Source organism: Ailuropoda melanoleuca, chromosome 3 (assembly GCF_002007445.2).
Source record: "Ailuropoda melanoleuca isolate Jingjing chromosome 3, ASM200744v2, whole genome shotgun sequence".
In the NCBI taxonomy this organism is placed as follows: domain Eukaryota; kingdom Metazoa; phylum Chordata; class Mammalia; order Carnivora; family Ursidae; genus Ailuropoda; species Ailuropoda melanoleuca.
Window position 1 is genome coordinate 14,437,350 of NC_048220.1, and position 22,013 is coordinate 14,459,362.

The following is a 22,013-nucleotide window of genomic DNA, read 5'->3' on the forward strand; positions in this document are numbered from 1 at the left end:
CCCTTTCGCCACATCATCCCCAACACTTGTTATGTCTTATCTTTCTGATAATAGCCCTTATGTTTTTTTCATAATAGTGTGAGGTGACAGCTCATTATGATTTACCCATTTTTTGAATTTGGTTTCTTTTCTTGTGTTCTGTTTTCTGTTTTGTTGTTGTTGGTTTGTTTTTTGGGTTTTTTTGCTATTGAGTTGTATAAATGGTTGGTATTTTTTGGATATTAGTGCCCTATCAGATAGATGACTTGAAAATATTTCCTCCCATTTGGAAGGTTGCCTTTTCATTTTGTTGATGGTTTCCTTTGCTGTGCAGAAACTTTTTAGCTTAATATAGTCCCATTTATTTTTGCTTTTGTCACTTTTATTTTTGGTGTTAGATAAAAAAAAAATCACTGCCAAGGAGCTTACCAGTTATGTTTTCTTTTATGAGTTCTATGGTTTCTGGTCTTAAGTTCAAGTCTTTCATTTCGAGTTAATTTTTGTGCATGGTATAAGACAGTGGTCTAGTTTCTTTCTTTTGTATTGTGGCTGTCCAGTTTTCTCCACATACATTTGTGGAAGAGACTGCCTTGCCCCACTGTATATTTTGAGGAAATTTATATATTTTTTAAAAGATTTTTTTATTTATTTGACAGAGATAGAGACAGCCAGCGAGAGAGGGAACACAAGTAGGGGGAGTGGGAGAGGAAGAAGCAGGCTCATAGCGGATGAGCCTGATGTGGGGCTCGATCCCATAACGCCGGGATCACGCCCTGAGCCGAAGGCAGACGCTTAACCGCTGTGCCACCCAGGCGCCCCTAAGGAAATTTATATTTTAACTAACTTGGTGACTGACTTTTCTAAAAATCAGAACACCAATTATTTAATAAATTAGTGATATTCCGAGGATTTAACAAAAGCTATTTAAGGTCATAGTGATGAAGTATAATACTGGCTCTCCTATTTTGATAGAAAATTTTTTGGGAAAATTGATATGAATTATAAAACAACTAGGACAAAGATAAGTATATGGCAGTCACTCTCTATTTAAGGGTAGTTTTAATTACTATTTTGGTCAGCTAGGGCTGCCATAACAAAAAAGGATAGTATGTGGCTGATATAGTGGAAATTGAGTCCCACCTCTAAATACTGTCACATTGGGGGTTAAGGCTTTAATTTATAATTTTTTCTGTGGGGGCACAATTCAGTCCCTAGCAATTAATTACCAAGGATTTTGCATTTCTCTATAAGCGTAGAACTAAGTGTGGTAGGCAGAATGTCTCTCTCAAAGATAAAAAATCTTCATCTCCAGGCACTGTGAATGTTACCTTCCGTGGCAAAAGAGATGGGGCAGATACGACTGAGTTACGAATCTTGATAACGGGAAATTATCTGGGTGCTCTCACTGTGATCACATGGGTCCTTACAAATGAGAAGGAGGCAGAAAGAAAGTCAATAGGGTACATAAATAGTGATCTCAGTATTTATAACCATATTTTCACTTCCCATGTATTGCATTTAAAATAAGAGATCAGGTGTCACTTAACGTTTTCTTGGATTTTTCTCTACTGTCATGACATCTTACCTACAAATATCCTTTACTATTTTTTTCTAAAGCACCGTAAATCCTCCCGTCACTGATTTTTTTACTTCAGTCCTGACTTCTCCAGTAGCACCCTCTCTCTCTGTCTTGTCGTTGGGCCTGCAGAGAGTCTGGGTCAATTACAGAGTTGAGAGGGACCATAGTCATCACTACAGATCAGTATTGTTGAATGAATACCGTGAGGCCAAGTCCTGAACGGTGACAGAGGCTCTGCCTGGCACCTTGAGACACTCAGTCTTAGAACTCAGACATCGTGACACGGGGAAGCCAGACAAGCATGAAGAGGCCACTCTTCCAGCCTCAGTCCCAGCTAAGGGCCAGCCAGTACCTAGCATCCACTAGCAGACATGTCCGTGAGCGAGCCTTGAGATCATTTCAGTCCCCAGTCTTTGCTTCATCCCTCCTGAAACCAAATGGCTCTGAAATGACCTGCCACTGCTTTAGGCAACTCATGTGTTGTGGTTACACACACGTGGCAATGGAAAACTGCAGGAACCTCCACACTTGTACCAAACCCCACACACATTCTTTTATCCTCAGTTCTCACTGACACCTCGCTTTAACCTCGCTTCCCAGCGTGATTTATTTTGCCCTGTCACTCATGTGCTGCTTCCTTCCATTCCTCTCAGTAAAGAGCCTTGCAGCGTTGTTTTGTTCCACTCATGCTCATCTAAATCTTCCCAATTCTTCGAGGTCCATAATTCAGGCCACGCCATTGCCTATCCATTGTGTGGGTTTGGCCATATTCAAGCATACTGGAAAATTAGCAGCCTCACTTTCTTTGGGGGAACCATCTCTTCTGAGCACCCTATCCAGAAGCTTTAGGTATGATGGACTTGCGCTTCCAGTCCGATGTGGAGAAGGGGCCCAGACTTACCCAGCTGGCATTTGCTGTCTTCCTAGTCAGGGGACTAGCTGGAGAGTGGGCACACGCCCCAAGGTGGTCCAATGAGATGGAACCCTGGACTTTTCCCAGGACGATCTGTTAGTAGTGCCTGCTGAACCATGAGGCCACGAGCCCAGGACTCAAGAGGCCAACAGAGCAAAAGGCCACCTGAGGACGAAGCCAACCCAGAAGAAAGCAGAGCCAAGTGTCTGCTTTCTCACAGCAGTACTGGACCCTGTGGATTCAGTCATGCCTGAAGATTGAGCCTTGCCCCACCCACCACTTCTCAGTTTTCTGAACCAAGCAATTTCATTTTTGGCGAAAAGCCAGACCAAGTTAGATTCCTGTCACCAGGTAACTATATCTAGAGTCAGTCTTCGTCATCAATAGGGCAATAACTGAATCCTGCTTTCAAATGTGATTCTGTACTTGGAGTACATGAGCATTAGTAAGACACGGTCCACGAGGCTTCTGCTTATTCGCCACTCCTTCTGTCCCTTCAGTGGAATTCCTCCTGATAGCATTTGGGTACAGCACTTCTCACAGACGTTGTGAAGTGTAATTAGTTGCACGCATGCCATGCGATGCTTTGTGAAGACCACAGTCTTTCACTTTTCAATGATGATGTAAAAATAGACGTAGGAGAGGGTGGGCATAGGCTATGTACTCACTGGCTATTACTTGCTCTTTTTTCCCTATTGCACCAAGCATGGGTGCTGTCCATAGTTGTTCAGTGACATGTATAAATTATTCATTGTCTCTAAGTAACACTGCATAACATTTACAGAACAATTATTATACGCCAGACTCAAGGACCGCCTCTGAATTCTCAGGGTAACATGAGGAGATAGATGCTATTCTTCCCTTTGTAGAGGTGGGGGAACCTCAACACCTTAAAACTTGGATACTTAGCAATCTTTTCCATAGTCTCAGCTCGTACCTAGCAGAGTGAGGACTCCCAACTCATGTCTCTTTAACACCCCACACTCCAAGCCACTACGTTGTGTAAAATGCATGGGATTTGCTGCTTAGAAAATGCTCTAAATACCTGTTTGGAATCCAGGGAAATTGGCTGGGTGAAAAAGCCTTGAAAGCCTGAGAAATCAGCCCTGTGATGAGTGTGGCGGTGCTGCCCAGGCGAGAGAAGCCACTTAGCGACGTTCTGGGAGGTTGGGTAGGGTGAGCAGAAATTTGGAAGGCATTGCTACAAGCCAGAGAGCGGGAGCAAATTGCTGGAGCTTTGTTTTTCCCACATCAGCCACAGATGTGAAGAAAATGACAAGAGTAAAAATTGCAAAAGCCTCCTCTAAAAAGTGTTGCAAATTCCATGGCTGGCAGCCAGGAAAGTGTAGTGTCCCTGGTTGTCACAAATGCCTAACAGAACAAAGAATCTCAGGCTGCCGGGAAAGATGATAGGGTTGGAAACGAAGAGCTTATGAGGAAGCAAAATAGAAAAATCTAACCAAGGGTAAATGGGGATAATAGGTCCTTGAAGGTTTCAGGAAGACTTGTACAGAGTTCCAATGAGTACGTGCTGAGAAATAGGCTCTTCGTAGAGCTCGTGGTAAGTTTCCCACCCATCCTTCCAGGAATACAACAGGGTCACTATTAAAATTCTGGTCATTTTTTTTGGGGAGAACGAAATGCATTCATAGGCAAATTGAAAAAGATGACCACAGAATCTGTTTTTTTCTTAGAGTGTAATGAAAAATTAAATATTTATTATAAAAATAGTCTTGAAAAAGGCAGAGTTTTTTTTATCTTAATTTCCTGGTGGGTGTTTTGCAGACCCCCATTGCAGGACTGCTCCCCTGAGTCGTGGCGCCTCCCCAGTCAGTCCTGTGGCCGGAGTGGGTCCTGGAGACAAGGCGAAGACGTGAGGCTCATCAGGCACCTTGAGCTGCGGGAACGGCGGTGAGGTAGGAATTTCTGAGCTTGGGTTATGTTCGCGTCTTGGATCCTCAGCTTTGACATCTGAACTCAGGTCATGAAAACACCATTTGTGCTCGGTTATTTGTCTGACGAGATGGATAATCTCATTCATGTGGGCACTTCGCACCCCACCCCCCCAGTCTGAGAACCCCCACGAAGGTAGAGAGCAGGTCTCTCTTGATCACTCCTGTGCCCCCAGTGCCTGGCACAGAGTCTCTGCTACGTAGGTATTGATTAAACTGATGCTTATTGGTATTTAGGAAGATGCGAGATGTTGGTTTTCCGTTTGTTCTAAAGCAGCTTGGGTCAAGCAAACACTCTTCTAAGAATACTAAATTTGCTTTTAAGTCATCTGAAAGGTCCTGATGATGGGTTAAAATTACCAATCAATCACATTTAATGACAGAGATGTATCGTGCGGTTGGAGGAGGGGGAGGGCAGTGACAGAGAACTTTCTTTCACAAACGGTAGTACAAACGGTAGTCCGAATGAACATGCCCTGTCTAGGGGCCATTGTCTTAATCAAGACGCACCTTAAGTGACCAGTTACATGGGGTCTTTGAAGGATGATGCCAAGTGGTAAGAACAAATCCTTTGAATGTTATTATCTTTTTTTTTTTTTTTTGCATCTGTCCCCAGAAGAAAAGAAAATGACATTGTGAAATTTGCTAGGCTTTGCTTAAAACCAGGGCACTTTTGCTGAATGCCATTCCAGTTTCAGCTTACGGACACCTCTTCCCCAAATCCTTCCCTGGCGTGAGTGATACGTAAATACAGTGGAGAGACACAAAAAAGAGATACAACGTGAACAGATGACATTTGTTGAGGGCTATGGTAGCGATTGGACAGGTGGCTGGTAGGGAACGGGGATCCAGGGAAGTAGGGCTGTCCAAGCAGAACCTGGCTGATGGGTGAGTTACCTTGTTCACCGGATTCAGGCAAAAGCCCGGGATTGAAACATGATAAGACCATAAAGCTTTTTGAGAGTAAGTTACTCTCCAAAGCTCCTGTTCTTTCTGTTGTGCCAGCATTTTACAATTTTTTTGTGTTTTGTTTTGGGTCTGACTCTTTCTTTGACCAGATTAAATACTTGTGAGCTGATTAGGATTCTTGTAATCGTTCTTTCTTCTTTTTGCATAGTGAAAAACATTTTCCACTCTTTTATTAGGTGAGTATATTAATGGCCGTCTTAGAGTGTTATTTTCATACTCTTGGACTATATATATAATTTTGATTTCATAAACACTGCACACTATTTGAGTACCTGACAGTATAAGAAAAAAAAATCATGATTTGGTCATAAATCTGTAAGTATTATACTATTTATTTATAAAGTGCAGACTTAGTGTAACTGTGGATTTTGACACACAGTGGACATTCATTTACTGTTTGGACATTCTCGATTTTCCATGGAAAAATCAGTTAATCTTCGTGTTTTATGTATAGATACAGAACACACTAGAAGGCCTCGAGGAGGCTGCTATTTTCAATAATTCACCCACAAGCAAGACATTCCAGATGTTGGTATCTTTAATTCCCAATAAATAAAAAGCTAAATCAGTTATAATTGTCGCAGTGCTTTGTCTTCAATGTTTTCTTTATTATCAGGAACTTTCTGCTGGCCTCTAGGAAGAGCATATGCGTCTGCCTACAGAGCTGATGGGGAGCCTCTCAGCGCACGGTCCGACCTTGGGCTGCCGTGACCAAGTAGCACAGACTGGCTGGCTTACACACACTGGGGCATATTGCTCACGGTGCTGGAGGCTGGAAGTCGAGAGCAAGGGGCCAGCAGCCTGTCCCAGGTAGGGGCCCCCTTCCTGACTTTGAGATGGGTGCCTTCTTCCTGTGTCCTCATGTGGCAGAGAGAAAAAGCTCTGCTCTTTCTCTTCTTAGAAGGATGTTCATGCCGTCATGGGATGGGGGGTCCCGCCCTCATGACCGCATGTAAACCTAAGTCCTGCCCAGTGGCTCCATCACCAAATATCTTCATATTTGGGGTTTGGGTTTTAATATATGAATGTGGCAGGAATAGAAACCCCCAGGCCCTAAGAGCAGAGTTGTAGAATTGCTTTGGCGTAGACAAGAGGGGCCCCACCTCACTCTGGGGAACCTGCCCCGGCCTTCCTAGTCCTAGGGGGAGGGTTCCACAGGTCCCAGAGCTCACACCCTCCCTTCCAGATGCTACTGAGTGCTTGGGACCCAGGTCCAGCCTGCGTCTGCTTCTGGGGCCTGTGTGGCCCTTTCCCCGGGCCGCCCCTCCTGACCGTGAACTGCACCACCACAATGGAATCTTAGAGTCAAGAGAAGGCCAAGGGGTGGCTGTTTGGGTTGAGGGGAAGAAGTGGCTGCAACTCTCCAGGCGCTGGCTGCAGGCCACGGACACAAACACAAGATGGAATCCAGGACAGAGAGAGAAGGGAGAGAGGAGAGCTGGCTCGAGGTCCCCGCGTTTGAGACCAAACTCTGAAAAGCACCAGAATTCTCCATGCACACCTCGCCTTCCAGGTTATTTATTAAGAAGGTACAAGGGGGAAGGTGGGAGGATAAAACGGATTTTATGTCAGAGGGCTGGGTTGAGGGGTGTGTGGGCGTCTCTTTGTACTCTGGCTCTTCCTCTACAGGTGTTAGGAGTGGATCTCTGACTCCGTTATCTTCATGAATTTGTATTTTACGATCAGTAATTTTGATGCATCTTGTCTAATATTACAGACGCAGATTAGACCATACATACCCGAGGGGGGAAACAACTGTAAAGTGATACCGTGAATACTGGTCCGAAGGGTCTTGGTGGCTGGCGGTGCTGAGCTGAGTGATCAGCCACCCGGGTCCTCAGCTTGTGCTTCCTGAGGGCCAGCCGATTGCTGTGAGCACTGACTGCCGTTCGCTTTGAAAGGAAAATAAATATGTGATTATTTCATTAATAATTCTACAGAGAGAGAGAGCACAAGCAGGGGGAGTGGGAGAGGGAGAAACAGACTCCCTCTCAGCGGGGAGCCCGATGTGGGGCTCCCATGCCAGGACCCCGAGATCATGACCTGAGCTGAAGGCAGATGCTTAACCGACTGAGCCACCCAGGTGCCTCAGTAATTTCATTGATTTAAACAAATTTTTCTTTCTTTCCTGGTGCAACTTGTGTTCCCCTCATGGGTCACACTCTGATGTCCTTGTTATAGGAACGTAACAGTTGGCAGTACACTTTGTGTATTGTTTTGTATGCATATTAAAAAAAAAAGTTATGCATGTTTTCCTTGGGTGTTTTTAAGATCTGTTACTATTGCTCTCAGGATGGAGTTGATTGCTTCTAACTCCTGCCTAGTGTCCATGGAACACATCCTTCGTCTTTCACTTACCCACTCCCCTGGTGGTGGGCATCTGGGTCGCTTCCACATCTCTATTACCACAAACAGAGTGTGACCCTAATGAATGTATGCTGTGTGATCCTTACCAAGCGGAGAATTTCGCTGAGGTATTTACCCAAGAGTTAGGTATTGCTGACAGGGCTTACGCTAACTTCATGAAATACTGTGCGAGCATTTCGTGTTTCCTAGAACTGCTGGATCGACTTTAACTTCCAGGAGTGGTTTCCCTGAGTCCTCCCCTCTCCACATCGTCACCAGCACTTAGTATTGCCTCCTGTTCAAAATCCTGCCATTCTCATGCACTTGAGCAGTCTCTCTCTGTATTGCTCTTCACAGTCATTGTTGACATGAAAAAAGAATTACTAAGTGTTAGAAAAGTACACTTTCCCAAGTCATTCTGTGTGACCGTTGTCTTCTATTCTGTAGTCTTGTTTTTAGTGGCTACTGTAAAGCCTTCGACATATCTAATATTTTTTGTATATATGGCTGCTATGTGCCCAGTACATAAAAAGTCATTAGACGGTCTTATAATGGGAAGTGCTGGCCATGGTGGTGTCGGGAATGACTGTTTGTTTAATCTCCAAACGGCACTGAGCTCTAATCACTGTTTCTTCTTACTATTGTTCTTCCATCCTTTTTTTCACTATCCCTTCTCTTTTTATATTTTCCTTAACAGTCCTTAAAGAAATACCCATGTTACCATATGTACAAATTCACCCTCTTCATTTTTCAGTGTTCCCTGACTTAAGCATTTATTTGTTGAGCTTTGCTACCAGAAGATTCCATGACAGCATTCCTCAGGGAGAAGCAGAGCAACTGTATAAGAGGAAGCAGAGTTAAGAGGTGAAACAGTTCTGGCACAATTTGCCTTTAAAGAGAAAATAATCTTATGGCATGAAGGGGAAAAAATGTGTCTAGAACCTAGTCATTCACTTTTCAGAGATAGGTAAGTGCTAGGCTATAATAGCACGAACAGCATCATGGGTAAGAAGTTGAAGGTTGCCTTAGCATCTTTCCACCTCATTAGAGGTGAGACAGCCCCAGAATGTTCTCCAGGAAGAGGTTTGACTTGGAGTCAGAGAACTTGATGATGCGGCCAAATTGCCCATTTATGGTCAACTCTGGTTTTTCTGTCCGTGCCATGGGCTTTTACTTTGGATAATAAATATGCATGGCTTTCTTCTGGGCTCTCTGCCTTTTGTGCGTCTGCTTCCACCGTTGGCTTGCAAGCTGTTCTCATCCCAGAAGCAAGGCAGAGTTCTGAGGGTGGGTCGAGAAAACAGAGCTCAGCGTTCTGCCAGGTTGTTAGCAATGTGTGGGCGGCCATGGTTTTGAAACTTGCGAGGACGCTGGAAGGCAAGAACCCCAGCGGGGGGTACTTAGGAGTTTGTGGAAGAATTCTTTAAAAAAATGTGAGAGTGTACCGGTACAGTGAAATTTGTTCTCTGGAGGTTGATGGAGCTGCGTGACCTTGTGAATAAGGCTCATTAAATTGAAAGTATTGTCTCCATCTTTTTTACAGTGGAGGCAAACATCCATTTCACTGTGGCTGGTCTTCTAGGCATTCCAGAGATGGACTCCTGTTCCTTATAAATGCACATGAAAGAGCCACACTAAGGCTGCTCCAAGTGATTTGTGCACCAGGATTCCAGATCTCATCTGGGCTGAGCCCATTTGTCACCATGACTCACGTGGTAGGTGATCTGCGACTTCCCTTATTGCTAAATGATAGTTCTCCACTAATAAAGAGGTTTCCCCTTTTGACCAGTACGATAACATAGAACGGGGCAGCAAAACCTAGAAAAAGAAAAGCAGTTCTTTTAGGCAGATAGGAATTATCATCAATTATAGATCATACCTCACTGGGGTAAGCATATTGTTTTCATAGCTCAGGAAAAATCATTTTGTCTCTCACAAGCTGGGAGAAAATCAACCTCCAGTAAAAAGCTATAAAGCTCTGCTCAGCAAGAAGTACTTTTAGAAAAGCAGCACAAGGTATTGTCAGCGTAGAATCTTCTTCAATCCATTTTCAGATGGTCTGTGGGCTTTTTGTCATGACGACTGTAAAAGAAGAAAAGATCTCTCTCTGTTGCTCAATCAGAGTTGCACGGGTGTCTGAATGAATGAGCGGGGTTTGCCTTACATGGCCTGAGGCGGGGACTTGGGGTCGGCTTTCTCCTCAGCTGGGTGGTTACTGTGCTCTGCCCCCATCTTGATAGACGTTTCTGGAGATGGAGCAATCCCATTCTTCCTTTAGTATGAATGTGTTGATCAGGTCTTTCCTGGAGGGCGGGTAAGACAGGACGCCGACCTTCTGCCTGGAGCCGGCCCTAGACCAACTTGTTCCTCTGCTTCTTGCCCAAGGTTGGCGTGGTGCTGCCGCACGTGGGCTCAGAAGCCTCAAGTCCTGGACTCAAGTGTGGGTTTCCATCTCACCTGTTGTTTCACCTTCTATAAAATGAAAAGAACCCTCATTACCTCCCAGTGTGATGCAAGGTATTACTACTACTATGTGTAAATCCACAAAAATACCCCTTTATGACCTTTTCTCTTGGAAAGGATCGTATTCTCCACACACCCGTGCAGAGCCTTCCCTGTTCTGGCTGGTTGAGGACAAGCCCACCCTTTGCCCACTTGTTGGGGCTTTGACGTATCTGGTTTGGTGCCTGATCGCTTGGAGACCTTGCTCGTTACCACTCCAGCGATGGTTGCTGCTTGTCATGTTTGAGGATGTAGTTTCTGGTCCCTATTAACTTGGGTGTGTTACTAGCTAGAAATGGATTTGAAGACAGGTTCTTTCCTTAGAGGAGAACTGACATGTAGAAATATTTTGATGAAATTCTAGGCACATAGGAGGAAGCTGGTCTTTTTTTTCTATCCAGCTGGAATTGATTTTTTTTTTTATAAAGATTTTACTTCTTTTTGCGAGAGAGAGAGAACATAAGCAGGGGGAGGGGCAATGAGCTCGAGGGAGAAGCAGACTCCCCACTGAGCAGGAAGCCAGATGTGGGGCTCGATCCCACGACTCAGAGAGCATGACCTGAGCTGAAAGCAGATGCTTCATCGACTGAGCCCCCCAGGCGCCCTCCAGTTGGAATTTCTAAAGCGCATCCATAATGCCAGCTTACGTCCTCTATCAGCCCCTGAGGCATAGCTGGGGTTGTAAACATCCAGAATTCTGCTTTTCTGAAAAGGCACTGTATCTATCTTCTTAGATTGTCTCAATAGGGAGGTTTACTTTTTACTGTGGTAACTCAGAGTGTGGATTTGGGAACATCATTCTTAGGACTAGTTGATATAACTAGAAGTGGTTAGCAGCAATTAGGTTTCCTAAAATACTGACTTTCCTTCAGTTGAAACATTTATATGCTAACACCTGCATCAAATAAAAGCCTGGCATGCCTTAGTCTCTGTCTGTACAGTGTGCTCCAGGACCCACAGCAGCACCTGGGCGCTTGTTAGAAATGCTGCTTCCCAGGCCCACCCCAGACCTAAGGGTCAGAGTCCAGATTTTAAGAAGACGGCTGCTGGCGATTTGAATGCCCATTGAAGTTCAAGAACATTGTCCCAGTAGACCTTACCCACCGTTCTAAAAGGAGATGAAGAAGGCAAGAATTATTTGGGGCTCTTGTCACAGAAGAATAATGAGAATCAGCAAAGCAGCCTAATTAGTAACTCGCTCATCGGTGTAGACCAGCACTTGCCAAAAGAAATAATGAGAGCTATGTGTGTACTTTTAAATGGATACTCAGCTCGTTAAGTAAGAGGAGCAGATAAAATTAATCAGACATTTAATTTAACCAAATGCATCCAAAATCAAACACGAAAAACTATTGAGATATTCTCCATGGTTTTTCATGAGAAACCTTGGGTGCATATTACACTTACAGCAACATCTCCGTTTGTCCGAGCCACGGGTCCAGGGCTCAGTAGCTGCCATACTGATGGGGCGCTCACACAGGAGGACGTCTCCTTTCCCTCCTACTCCAGGGTGCACTGAATGGCCAGGGAGAGGCGACAGCATGAGGCTTATACACCTGCATGCACCTGCACGCTGGAGACAACAGACCCAGACTCCAGGGTCCACCTCAGCCCTCTGGGCTCTCCAAATGACTGGAAGTTCTCATGCATTTGTTTAAAGGACAACATGACAATTGGACATAACGTACGTGCAACGAAGTATACTCTGTTGATTGACAGTCGTTATTAAAAGGCAGGTACTGGTACATTACATGATTATTGATGATGAGCGCTCTTTCACAGGCTTATCAGGCAGGGTCCACTGATTCCTCTCTCTATACACACACACACATGCTTTTCCTGAACAGTCACCAAGCTCATTTGTGCCAAAACATGCCAGTATTTATTCCCTGAGAACATTTTCCTATATAATGAGGATGTAATTATGAATTTATGGACTTAAAACACAATGTTCTTTTCTAATCCACAGTCCAAGTGAACATTTTGCCAGTTGCACAATATGGGTGTTCCTTCCTTCTCATTCCCGGATTCAAGGAGGATCATATGCCACATTCAATTATTGTATTCTTTTCTCCTGAAATCTAGAAGGGCTTCTCAGACTTTTCTTTGGAAATAGAGGAGATGGGTGAGTGAAGAGAGATTGACTTTTTTATCTGGTGTTTCCTGAGGACTGCCTTTGGGTTATATATTTGGGAAGGTTAGCCACATAGTTTAATGAAGGTACTAGTAAATAGCAGGAAAACAGCACCACTACAACGATTGAAGGTATCTTCCTACCCCTGGATCTCTTACAGGTGCTCCCATTGGCTAAATTTAGGTTCACAAGAAATGGATAAGCAAAGCAGCGCAGGTGAGTGAGTTCTTAGCAGTCAGCAGAGAGGACAGTCCGACAGCACAGAGAGTGGATGGTGGTGGAGCTGGGGGAAATCAGGGCATAGAATATGCGAAGGCAGTGGGATATCCAAGGACAAAACGTATCGAGGAACGCTGGGGCTTGTAGTCAGTGGGGCTAAGGAGCTGGGCTGAGCCCATTTTGTGTATGCATATCAAACTAAGGACTGTGAAGTTGATGCTACTGACAGACTTTTAAGCAGGAGCATGACACGATCAGATTCGTGTTTGAGAAACTAGCTCTTGGGGGTAAGGGGTGGAAATGCAATAGAAATCGAAGTCAGAGATTTAGGGCAACAGCTCAGGGCAGACATGAGAAAGGTAGAGAGGAGACCGTGGGGACATTTAAAAATTACAGGAGAGGGTCCAAGATGCTTGGGGTTTAATTAATAATCATTAGTGTTATTGGTAAAGGCAGCTGCCAGACAGCGGGTCCCTATTTGACAGATGAGAGGTCTCCTCAATTGTCAGAGCAGCTCCTTGAGGCAGGTGCTATCATCACAGTGGTAAATATAAGAAATACAAATGTTTGGATGATGATAGTACCAGGAACCAAGGCAGAAAGTATGAAGTTGCCAGCGGGCCAGAGAATGAAGCTTTACCAGTAAGGCTTTGGAGACATCACACTGTTGATATAGGAGCTGCAATCATATTGTATCTGAGACTGACTAGGATAAATATTTAACAGGAACAAACACTACCATATGCTAAGCAATGTTCCAAAAAATGTCTGCTGGTAAATGGAAAGAATACCCTATGTGGTCATTTTTGGTGTTGATATAATTGGCCTCTCCCAATATAGTCTCATGGTCATTGTGACTTTCCAGCTCGGCCGGACTTGTTAAGGGCACACAGTTTAGTACTTTGAAAATAGCAGTTCTGGTTCAACACGACAACACTGGAAGATCCCGAACTCCCCTCCTCCCGTGCGCCCATGGAACCGGCAGACGCATAAGGAATACTTTCCTCTGAAAAAGACCTAGAAACTAGCTGTGTGACGCCTACACATGAGGTGAAGAAGAAGAGAAAAACCACATCGAAGTAGGTAAGAGCGGCTGACACACCGTCTAGCCCTGTGACTCACCCTCAGAAGCGAATTCAATGCCCACAGCTTTTTCCTGAGGAGCTAAGGGTTTGATATCCCCCATCAGGCACCCCAGCTTTAAACACCAATGTGGCTTGCATCCAGGAGGTCCATGAGGCGATGGAAGTAGTGCTTGAAGGGCGCCTGTGCCCGCACTCACCTGCCTCAGGGCCCAGGACAGAAGCAGACTCGCCTTGAGGTGGGGGAAGAGGCTCAAGTTTCATGCTCACTGGCCGCTGTGCTCGCAGGGCACCAGTAGCCACCCCTGGAGGTCTTTTACATGCATCTGGCACCCCAGTTTTTATGCCTGCCAGCCAGGAGGTGCCAGCCTCTCCTAGCCCGGGGAGGTTGAGTTTACAGTCCTATCAGACTGCAACAATCAAAGGCAGTTCTTGGCAGGTGACCACCCCCAGGGTACTGCACAAAGACACACCCTTTCTGTGTGAAAGAGGCCTGTCATGCAGTTTTGGCCTGAGGGTCAGGATTCAGGTTTGGCACATATCTAGGGGTCTGCAGAGGCCAGTGGATGCCAACTTGGCGCTTGCCCTCAGCCGTGCTCCGGCTCATTGGTATCTCCCAGAAAGGACCTTGTACACTTGTCTGGTACCTCAATTTTTGCAGTGCCACCAGGGGACACCTCCAGGTAGCCTGGCTATGGTGGCCAGCAGTGCTTATGCCCCATAAGACCATGAGCGGACGCAGAGGAGTAGAGGGAGAGAGAGAAGCTTAAGCAGGCTCCACACTCAGCATGGAGCCTGACGCAGGGCTGGATCTGATGACATGATCCAAAACCAAGAATCGAACACTCAACCGACTGAGCCACCCAGGCACGTGCTGACTGAGGTCCTCCACGTCCGAATAATGACAGGTGCGGGCACACCCTCTCTGACGGAGAGCCACTAAAAACAAAATCAGCTGTTTGCCTGGAAAATCTCAAAGGTTTGAGAGAGAACCAAGAGCTAAAGAAAGGTGGAAAGATGAGGTTTGTCTCCTACCCGAGGCCACTCCTGCCAGACTGGGAGAGGTGGCTGTCTTATGTAGTGCATGAAAAGAAAAACAGATTCAAAACCTCAGGAGAAAAGTCCGTAACGACATGGGGATGGATAATGTACCTGATAAGGAGTTGGAAATAGCGGTCATCCAGTGAATCCCAGATCAGGAACTTCGAGGGGATCAAAAATATAACAAAGTACCAAACAGGAGTCCCCGAGCTGAAGACTACAAATCACCCTAAAGGGAGGCCGTGCAGACCGAATGAAGCAGAAGGCGGCGGCAGTGAACTCAGCCCGTTGGAATACAGCCAAAAAGAAAAGAAACAAAGTAAAAATAACTTAAGGAACTTACAGGACAACACAGGCAGACCAGCGCTCAACATTCACGTTGTAGGACGGCCCGAAGGGGAAGAGAGAAAGAAAGAGGCAGAAAACTGACTTGAAAAAATTAGTCTGCAAACACCCCAACTTCGGGGAGGAACAAGACATCCAGATCTGGGAAGCCCAGAGAATTTCAAAGAAGATGAAGCCAAAAGAGAAAAATCGTGTTAAGAACCAGGAACCCCCAAAAGACTATCAGATCGTTGTAGGCCACAGATGAGTGGCAGGGTATCTTAAAAATCTTTAAACCAACAACACTTCTGACAAAGTTGTCATCAAAACTGGAGGACAGATACAGAGTTCCCAGACGAGCAAAAGCTGAAGGAGTTCATCACTATTAACAAGCCTACAAGAAAGGTTAAAGGGACTTGTATAAGCTTAAAAGAAATGGCACTAATGAGTAACAAGACCCACGAAAGCAAAAATCTCACCGTTAAATATGTAACAAAGGTGTTGGGTCACATACATAACTTCTCAAATCACCTATAAGCCAGTACAAATGTTGAGACAAAAGTAGTAAAAATAATGGAAGGATATATAAAATGTCAAGTGGGGGAGAGTGGAATTCCAAGTTTGAGAATGCATGTAAACCTAAGTCATTATCAGTGTGAAACAGGCTGCACTTACAATGAGGCTTATATGCAGGTAAAAACCTGTACACAGGTGTCCCTTGTACAACATGGGTTGGACCTGAGCAGATCCACTCATACTTGGATTTTTTTTTTTTTTTTATCTATGGGACAGTATATGAAGTGTATTTTCCTTATGATTGTCTGAATATTTTTCTTTAGTTTTAGTAAAGAATATAGTTTGTAATACATATAAAGTACAACATAGGTGTTAATCAACTACATATGTTATTGGTAACACTCCAGTCAGCAGTAGGCTATGGGTAGTTAAGATTTGTGGGAGTCAAAAGTTATATGCCGACTTGGAACTGCATGAGAGCAGGGGTCAGTGTTCAGAGGTCAACTGTAGGTAAACAAAAGATGAACATAATCTATGCATACCACTACCGGAAGTCACGAAATGAAAAAAGAACAAAAGAGTAAACAAGAAACAAAACTAAGTAAGTACATACCTGTCTTAATTACTTGATTTTTTTTTTTTTGGAATGCATTTTATTTTATTTTTTTTAATGATTTTTTTTATTATATTATGTTAATCACCATACAGTACATCCCCGGATTCCCATGTAAAGTTCGATGCTTCATTAGTTGCGTATAACACCCAGCTCCATGCAATACGTGCCCTCCTTACTACCCATCACCAGTCTATCCCATTCCCCCACCCCCCTCCCTTAATTAAATTCTTCAATTAAAAGACACAGGCTTCAGAGGGGAGGGGGGTGGGGATTGGGATAGGCCGGTGATGGGTATTAAGGAGGGCACGTATTGCATGGAGCACTGGGTATTACACGCAAATAATGAATCCTGGAACATTACATCAAAAACTATACTGTATGGTGACTGACATAACATAATAAAAATTATTATTAAAAAAAAAAGACAGAATGACTAGAAAGAAAGAACAAGACCCATCTCTATTCTAACTATAGAACACTCCAGATATAAGGACACACACAGAGTGAAAGTAAAGGGATAGAAAAGATTCTCTGTGGAAAGGGAAAGTAAAGGAACCAGTCAGAACAAACCTTAAGACATGTATCCAGTTCTGTCAATAAGTCTGTGAGGTAACACTATACCCATTTTACAGATGAGGGAACGAAAGCACAAGTGTATGCAGCCAGTGAGTAAGTGACATCCAAGACTTCAAATTTTTCTATAGCTTATTTATATAAAAATAAGGAAATGAGCAAATATTTGTAAAGTGAAAAAAGATCATGTAATAAAAGATAAAGAAGGGCATTACATAATGCAAAAGGGGTCAATCCAACAAGAGGAAATGACATTTGTAAAAATATATTGGACCCAACATAGGAGCAGCTAAATATGTAAAGCAAATATTAACAAATCAAGAAGGAGAAATAGCAATATAATGATATGGAACTTGAACACCCCTCCCTAACTGATGGAGATAGAGCATTTGCACAGAAAATCAATAAGCAATAGGGGACTTAATTGACACATTAGACCACCTGAACTTAACAAACATATAGACGACTTTCCATCCGAAAGCAATAAAATGCACATAGTTCTCAAGTGCATAGGAAACAACCTCTGAGATCTTAGATCACAAACAAGTCTTACTAAACCTAAAAAGGCTGAGTTCATATTTTGATTTTCCATAATGGTATAGGATAAGTCAACTATCGGGAGAAAACTGGGAATTGACAAATATGGGGATACTAAACACCTTGCTACTGAAAACCAATGGGCCAATGAAGAAATCAAAGGAAAAATCAAAAAATACCTTACTCAAATGAAAATATGACCTACCAAAACTTAGGGGATACAGGAGGGAAGTTCATAGCAATAAATGCCTACATCAAGAAATGAAAAACTCAGCCTGTGTACCTCAAGAAACTACAAAAAGAATAAAGCCCAAAGTTAGTAGAAATAGAGACTAAAAGGAAAACTGGAAAGAAGTGAAACTGACCCACCTTTAGCTAGACTCATTAAGAAAAAGAAGTCACACATAAATGAAAAAAAGAGAAATTACAACTTTAAGAGGCTGCTAGGAAAAATACCAACAAACTGGACAACCTAGAAGATACAAATTTCTGGACACATCCAACCTACCGAGACTGAGTCATGAAAAAAACCTGAGAAGACCAATTACTAGGAATAGAATTCGTTCACAGTCCAGGGCAGGGTATCTTAACTGGTGAATCCTAACAAAGATTCAAAGATGATTAATACCAATCCTTCTCAAACTCTTTCGAGAAACAGAATCAGGGGAACATTTCTGAACTTATTTTACAAAGCCAATTTTATCCTGATACTAAAACCACACAAACATATCAAATGGTAAGAAAACACAGGCCAATATCCCTGGGGAACATAGATACAAAAACAATAAAATATTAGCTAAGAGAATTCAACAATGCATTGCAAAGATGATGCACCATGATCAAGTGGCATTTATTCCAGTGATACAAGGAGGGTTCAACATCCATAAGTCAACAGGATACATATAAACAAAATGAAGGCTAAAAGTCATGATCATGGCAATAGTCGCAAAAAAATCAATTGATAAATTTTAACAGCCATTTATGATAAAAACTCTCAACAAAGTCTCTAAAAGTCTAAGAACTGTGCCTCAAAGGCCGTATATGACAACAGTACAGCTAACAGTACATTACAGCAACAGTACAAAGCTGAAAGCTTTTCCTCTAAAGATCAGGAATAAGACAAGGGTGCTGTCTTGCCACTTTTATTCAACATAGTAATTGGCATCCTATCCAGAGCAATTAGGCAACAAATTAAAGATATCCAAACTGGAAAGGATTAAAAGTGTCACTATTTGCACATGACACATCATATATAAAAAACTGTAAACATTCCACAGAAAAACTGTTAGTACTAACAAATTTGGTCAAGTTGGAAGACACAAAATGTATATACCAAAATATGTTTTCTATATACTAGTAATGAAATTCAGAAAGAGAAATTAATAAACCTGTCCTATTTATAATTGCAGCAAAAACAATAAAATGCCCAGGAACAATTTAACCAAGGAAGTGAAAGACTTGTACTATGAAAACCATAACACCATGATAAACAAATACATGGAAAGATATGTAGTGTTCCTGGATGGTAACAATTTTGGTGAAATGTCCATACTACCCTATCTACAGATTCAGGACAATTACTGTCAAAATTCTAATGGCCTATTTCATAGGAACAGAGAAAACCATTCACAACTTTGTAATGAATTACCAAAGATCCCCAATGCCAAAGCAGTCTTGAGAAGAACAGAGCCTGAGCCATCACACTTCCTGACTTCAAACTTTATCACAACGTTATATTAAAATCAAAACACTAGGGTATGGGCATAAAAACAGACACATAGATCACTGGAACAGAGATCCCCAAAATAAATCCATTACTTATGTGGTCAATTTGTGATCAAGCATATATAAAATTAATATATAATGGGGAAAGGACCGTCTCTTCAATAAATGGTATTGGGCAAACTCAACCACTCTTTTATATCATATTAAAAAAATCACCTAAAAATGGATTAAAGACCTGAATGTAAGACCGGAAACAATCAAGTTCCTAGAAGAAAACATAGGCAGTGCACTATTTGACACTGGTCTTGGTGATGATTTTTTTGGATTTGACACCAAAAGCAAAGGCAACACAAAGAAAAACACACAAGCAGCAGTACAAAGGATCTGAACGGACATTTTTCAAAAAAAAAAAAAGATACAGATGGCCAACAGGTACATGAAAAAATGCTCAACATGACTCAATGGCAGAAACATGCAAATTCAAACCACAGTGAGCTATCTCCTCATACCTATTATGGAAACTATTATCACAAAGACAAGAAATAACAAGCGTTGGCAAGATATCAGGAAAAGGGAACCTTGTGTGCTGTTTGGAGTGCAAATTGTTGTAGCCTCAAGGAAAACAATATGGCAGTTCCTCAAAAAATTAAAATTAGATCCACCCTATGATCCAACAATTCCACTTCTGTGTATTTATCCAAAGAAAATGAAAACATTAATTTGAAAAGATACATCCACCCCATGTTTACTGCAGAATGATTTGCAATAGCCCAGATACGAAACAGCCAAACGTCCGTGACGGATGAATGGATCAAGAACATGTGCGCACACACAAACGCACTGGAGTATTATTCAGCCATAAAAAGAAAGCAGTGTTGCTATCTGCAGCCACACAGATGGACCACTGAGAGCATTATGCTAAGTGGTGTAAGTCAGAGAAAGACAAACCCCAGATAATCTCACTTACGTGGGAAATCCAAAAACAAAAAACAAAAAACCCCAGCAACCACCAAGCTCATAAATACAGAGATCAGGGGTGGGTGGAGGGCGGGCAAAATAGGTGTAGGGTCAAAGGTTCAAACTTCCAGTTGTAAAATAAGTCATGGGAATGTAAGAACAGCACGGTGACTATAGGTAATAACACTGTATCGTGTATTTGAAAGTTGCTAAGAGAGTAGGTCTTAAAAGCTTCCATCACACACACAGAAGCTTTCTAACTACACATGGTGAGGAATGTTAACGAGACTTACTATGGGGATCATTTCTCAACATACTCAGATATTGAATCATGTTGCGCATGACAACTCCAGCTCATTGATGAAGCTGGAACTTAGCCTGAATAGAAGTATACCGGGTTTCTTCTAGACTCCACTCCTATTTTGTTATGTAAACTTTCATATACCATTAACTCCTGCCTGGGAATTTGCACTTTTTGAGATCCTGAACAGAGAATGCTGTTTTCTTACTGGCAAATTATTTCCACAAAATATTTAAGTCTTTGATTCCAAGAGAGAGATTTTTTAAATGTTAGTTTTATCTAGCTAAGATTATAGCTAGATCTTGATCAAAATCCAAAGGTCTCTTACATTAAATAGATGCCTACATTAGTGTTTCTTAATAGCTTGAAATAGTCATATTATATATTTTTCATGTTGAGGAACCAAATTGAAAATATTTTGCATTGCACGGATCCTACATTAGTGTTTCTTAATAGCCTTGAAATAGTTGTATTATATACTTTTCATTTTGAGGAACCCAATTGAAGATATTTTGCATGTGGAATAGGAATCATTTAAGGAAATATGGAAACCACTCATCTCGCTTAATGTTTTCTATTACCTTGGAAACATTTGTTTCATCCCTTGGTTACTGGCAGGTCTATTACGGTTTAGAGACAACAATGGAAGATTTTATGGTTTATGCTTCATTGGAAGAAAAAATAGTCTTCAGATGTTTGACCTCGGATACCTGTGAATCCCCCCGGGGGTGCACTACATATTTGTAGCGATGATAGGTTTTTTAACCACAAGAAAGTGTGCACCACCGTTTATCCTGGGAGCTTTCCTTGAGCTGCAGTAGCTTTTTGTGGATTTTTAATATATACTGTAGACGGTTGTATTGTATATTCTATCTCTTATTAACTCTAGTGCCATCACTAATGTTTTAATATATAACTGTATGTGCCTCAAGGGAGCAGTTTGTGTGTTTTACTGGGAAAGAGCACACACAAAAATTCTCCCTTCTGTTCCCTTCTATTATAAATTAATATCCACTACCAGGGGACCTCTTACGATATAAAATTGTCATCCTGTGAGTGGTATGGATGAAATTACCACGGAGGGAAGCTGAGTAGCAGCCAGAATATGACGAAGACAGCACCTCGTCTGCTGCACGTGGGACCCCCTGGTAGTTTGTAGTAATTTATGATAAATAATTTACATTGCTAATTTTCTGAGTGTAATTGTCGGCATTATATTTTCCGTCCCAGTCTTCTCTTAATGGAAGTGCATTTTCTGTACTGCAGAAGAATATTCTAATAATGTGGACTCATTTTTGCCACCTCCAGAGTATTCTGCAGTTGCCAGGAGAGAAGACTGTAGCCACTCCGAGTGCCTGGAGGATGTAGGCTTTTAAGTGACATCGCTGCCTGCATGACTTTTTAGTTTGGCAGGAAAGGAGTTACAGGGAAAAGCGGGTTGATCCAGAGTGACAGTCCTGTGTATTGTCGTGTGATGGTTGCCTGGTAACTCTACGAGCAGAAAGGAAATATTGGACTTGTATCTGTATTAATCCCCCCTTGTCAACTTTTGTAGGTATTTAATACATTAAGCTCAGGAAACACTTGAGAGCAAAAAAAGCTTTGCTCAGTTGCTGGTCCTCCGCCACAGGAGAAGGTTGCTGGAGGTCGAAAGTCAGTGGTACACAATGCTGTGAACGGGCCTGGCAACTGTGTGAACATCTCGTCAATGAGTCTGAGCCTCACCTTACTTCCGTCCCTTACTTGTG

At 42.7% G+C, this 22,013-nt stretch overlaps 1 protein-coding gene across 1 annotated transcript in view; it reads left to right on the forward strand.

Annotated features, from left to right (window-relative positions):
- Positions 1–22,013, forward strand: part of LOC117801424 — a 138,584-nt gene that overhangs the window by 82,946 nt on the left and 33,625 nt on the right. The window contains exons 3-5 of the mRNA XM_034655727.1: positions 6,551–6,921; positions 9,282–9,453; positions 10,124–10,255. Of these exons, the coding sequence (XP_034511618.1) occupies positions 6,551–6,921; positions 9,282–9,453; positions 10,124–10,216 (636 nt within the window). The 3' untranslated portion in view covers positions 10,217–10,255. The remainder of the gene's footprint in view (positions 1–6,550; positions 6,922–9,281; positions 9,454–10,123; positions 10,256–22,013) is intronic.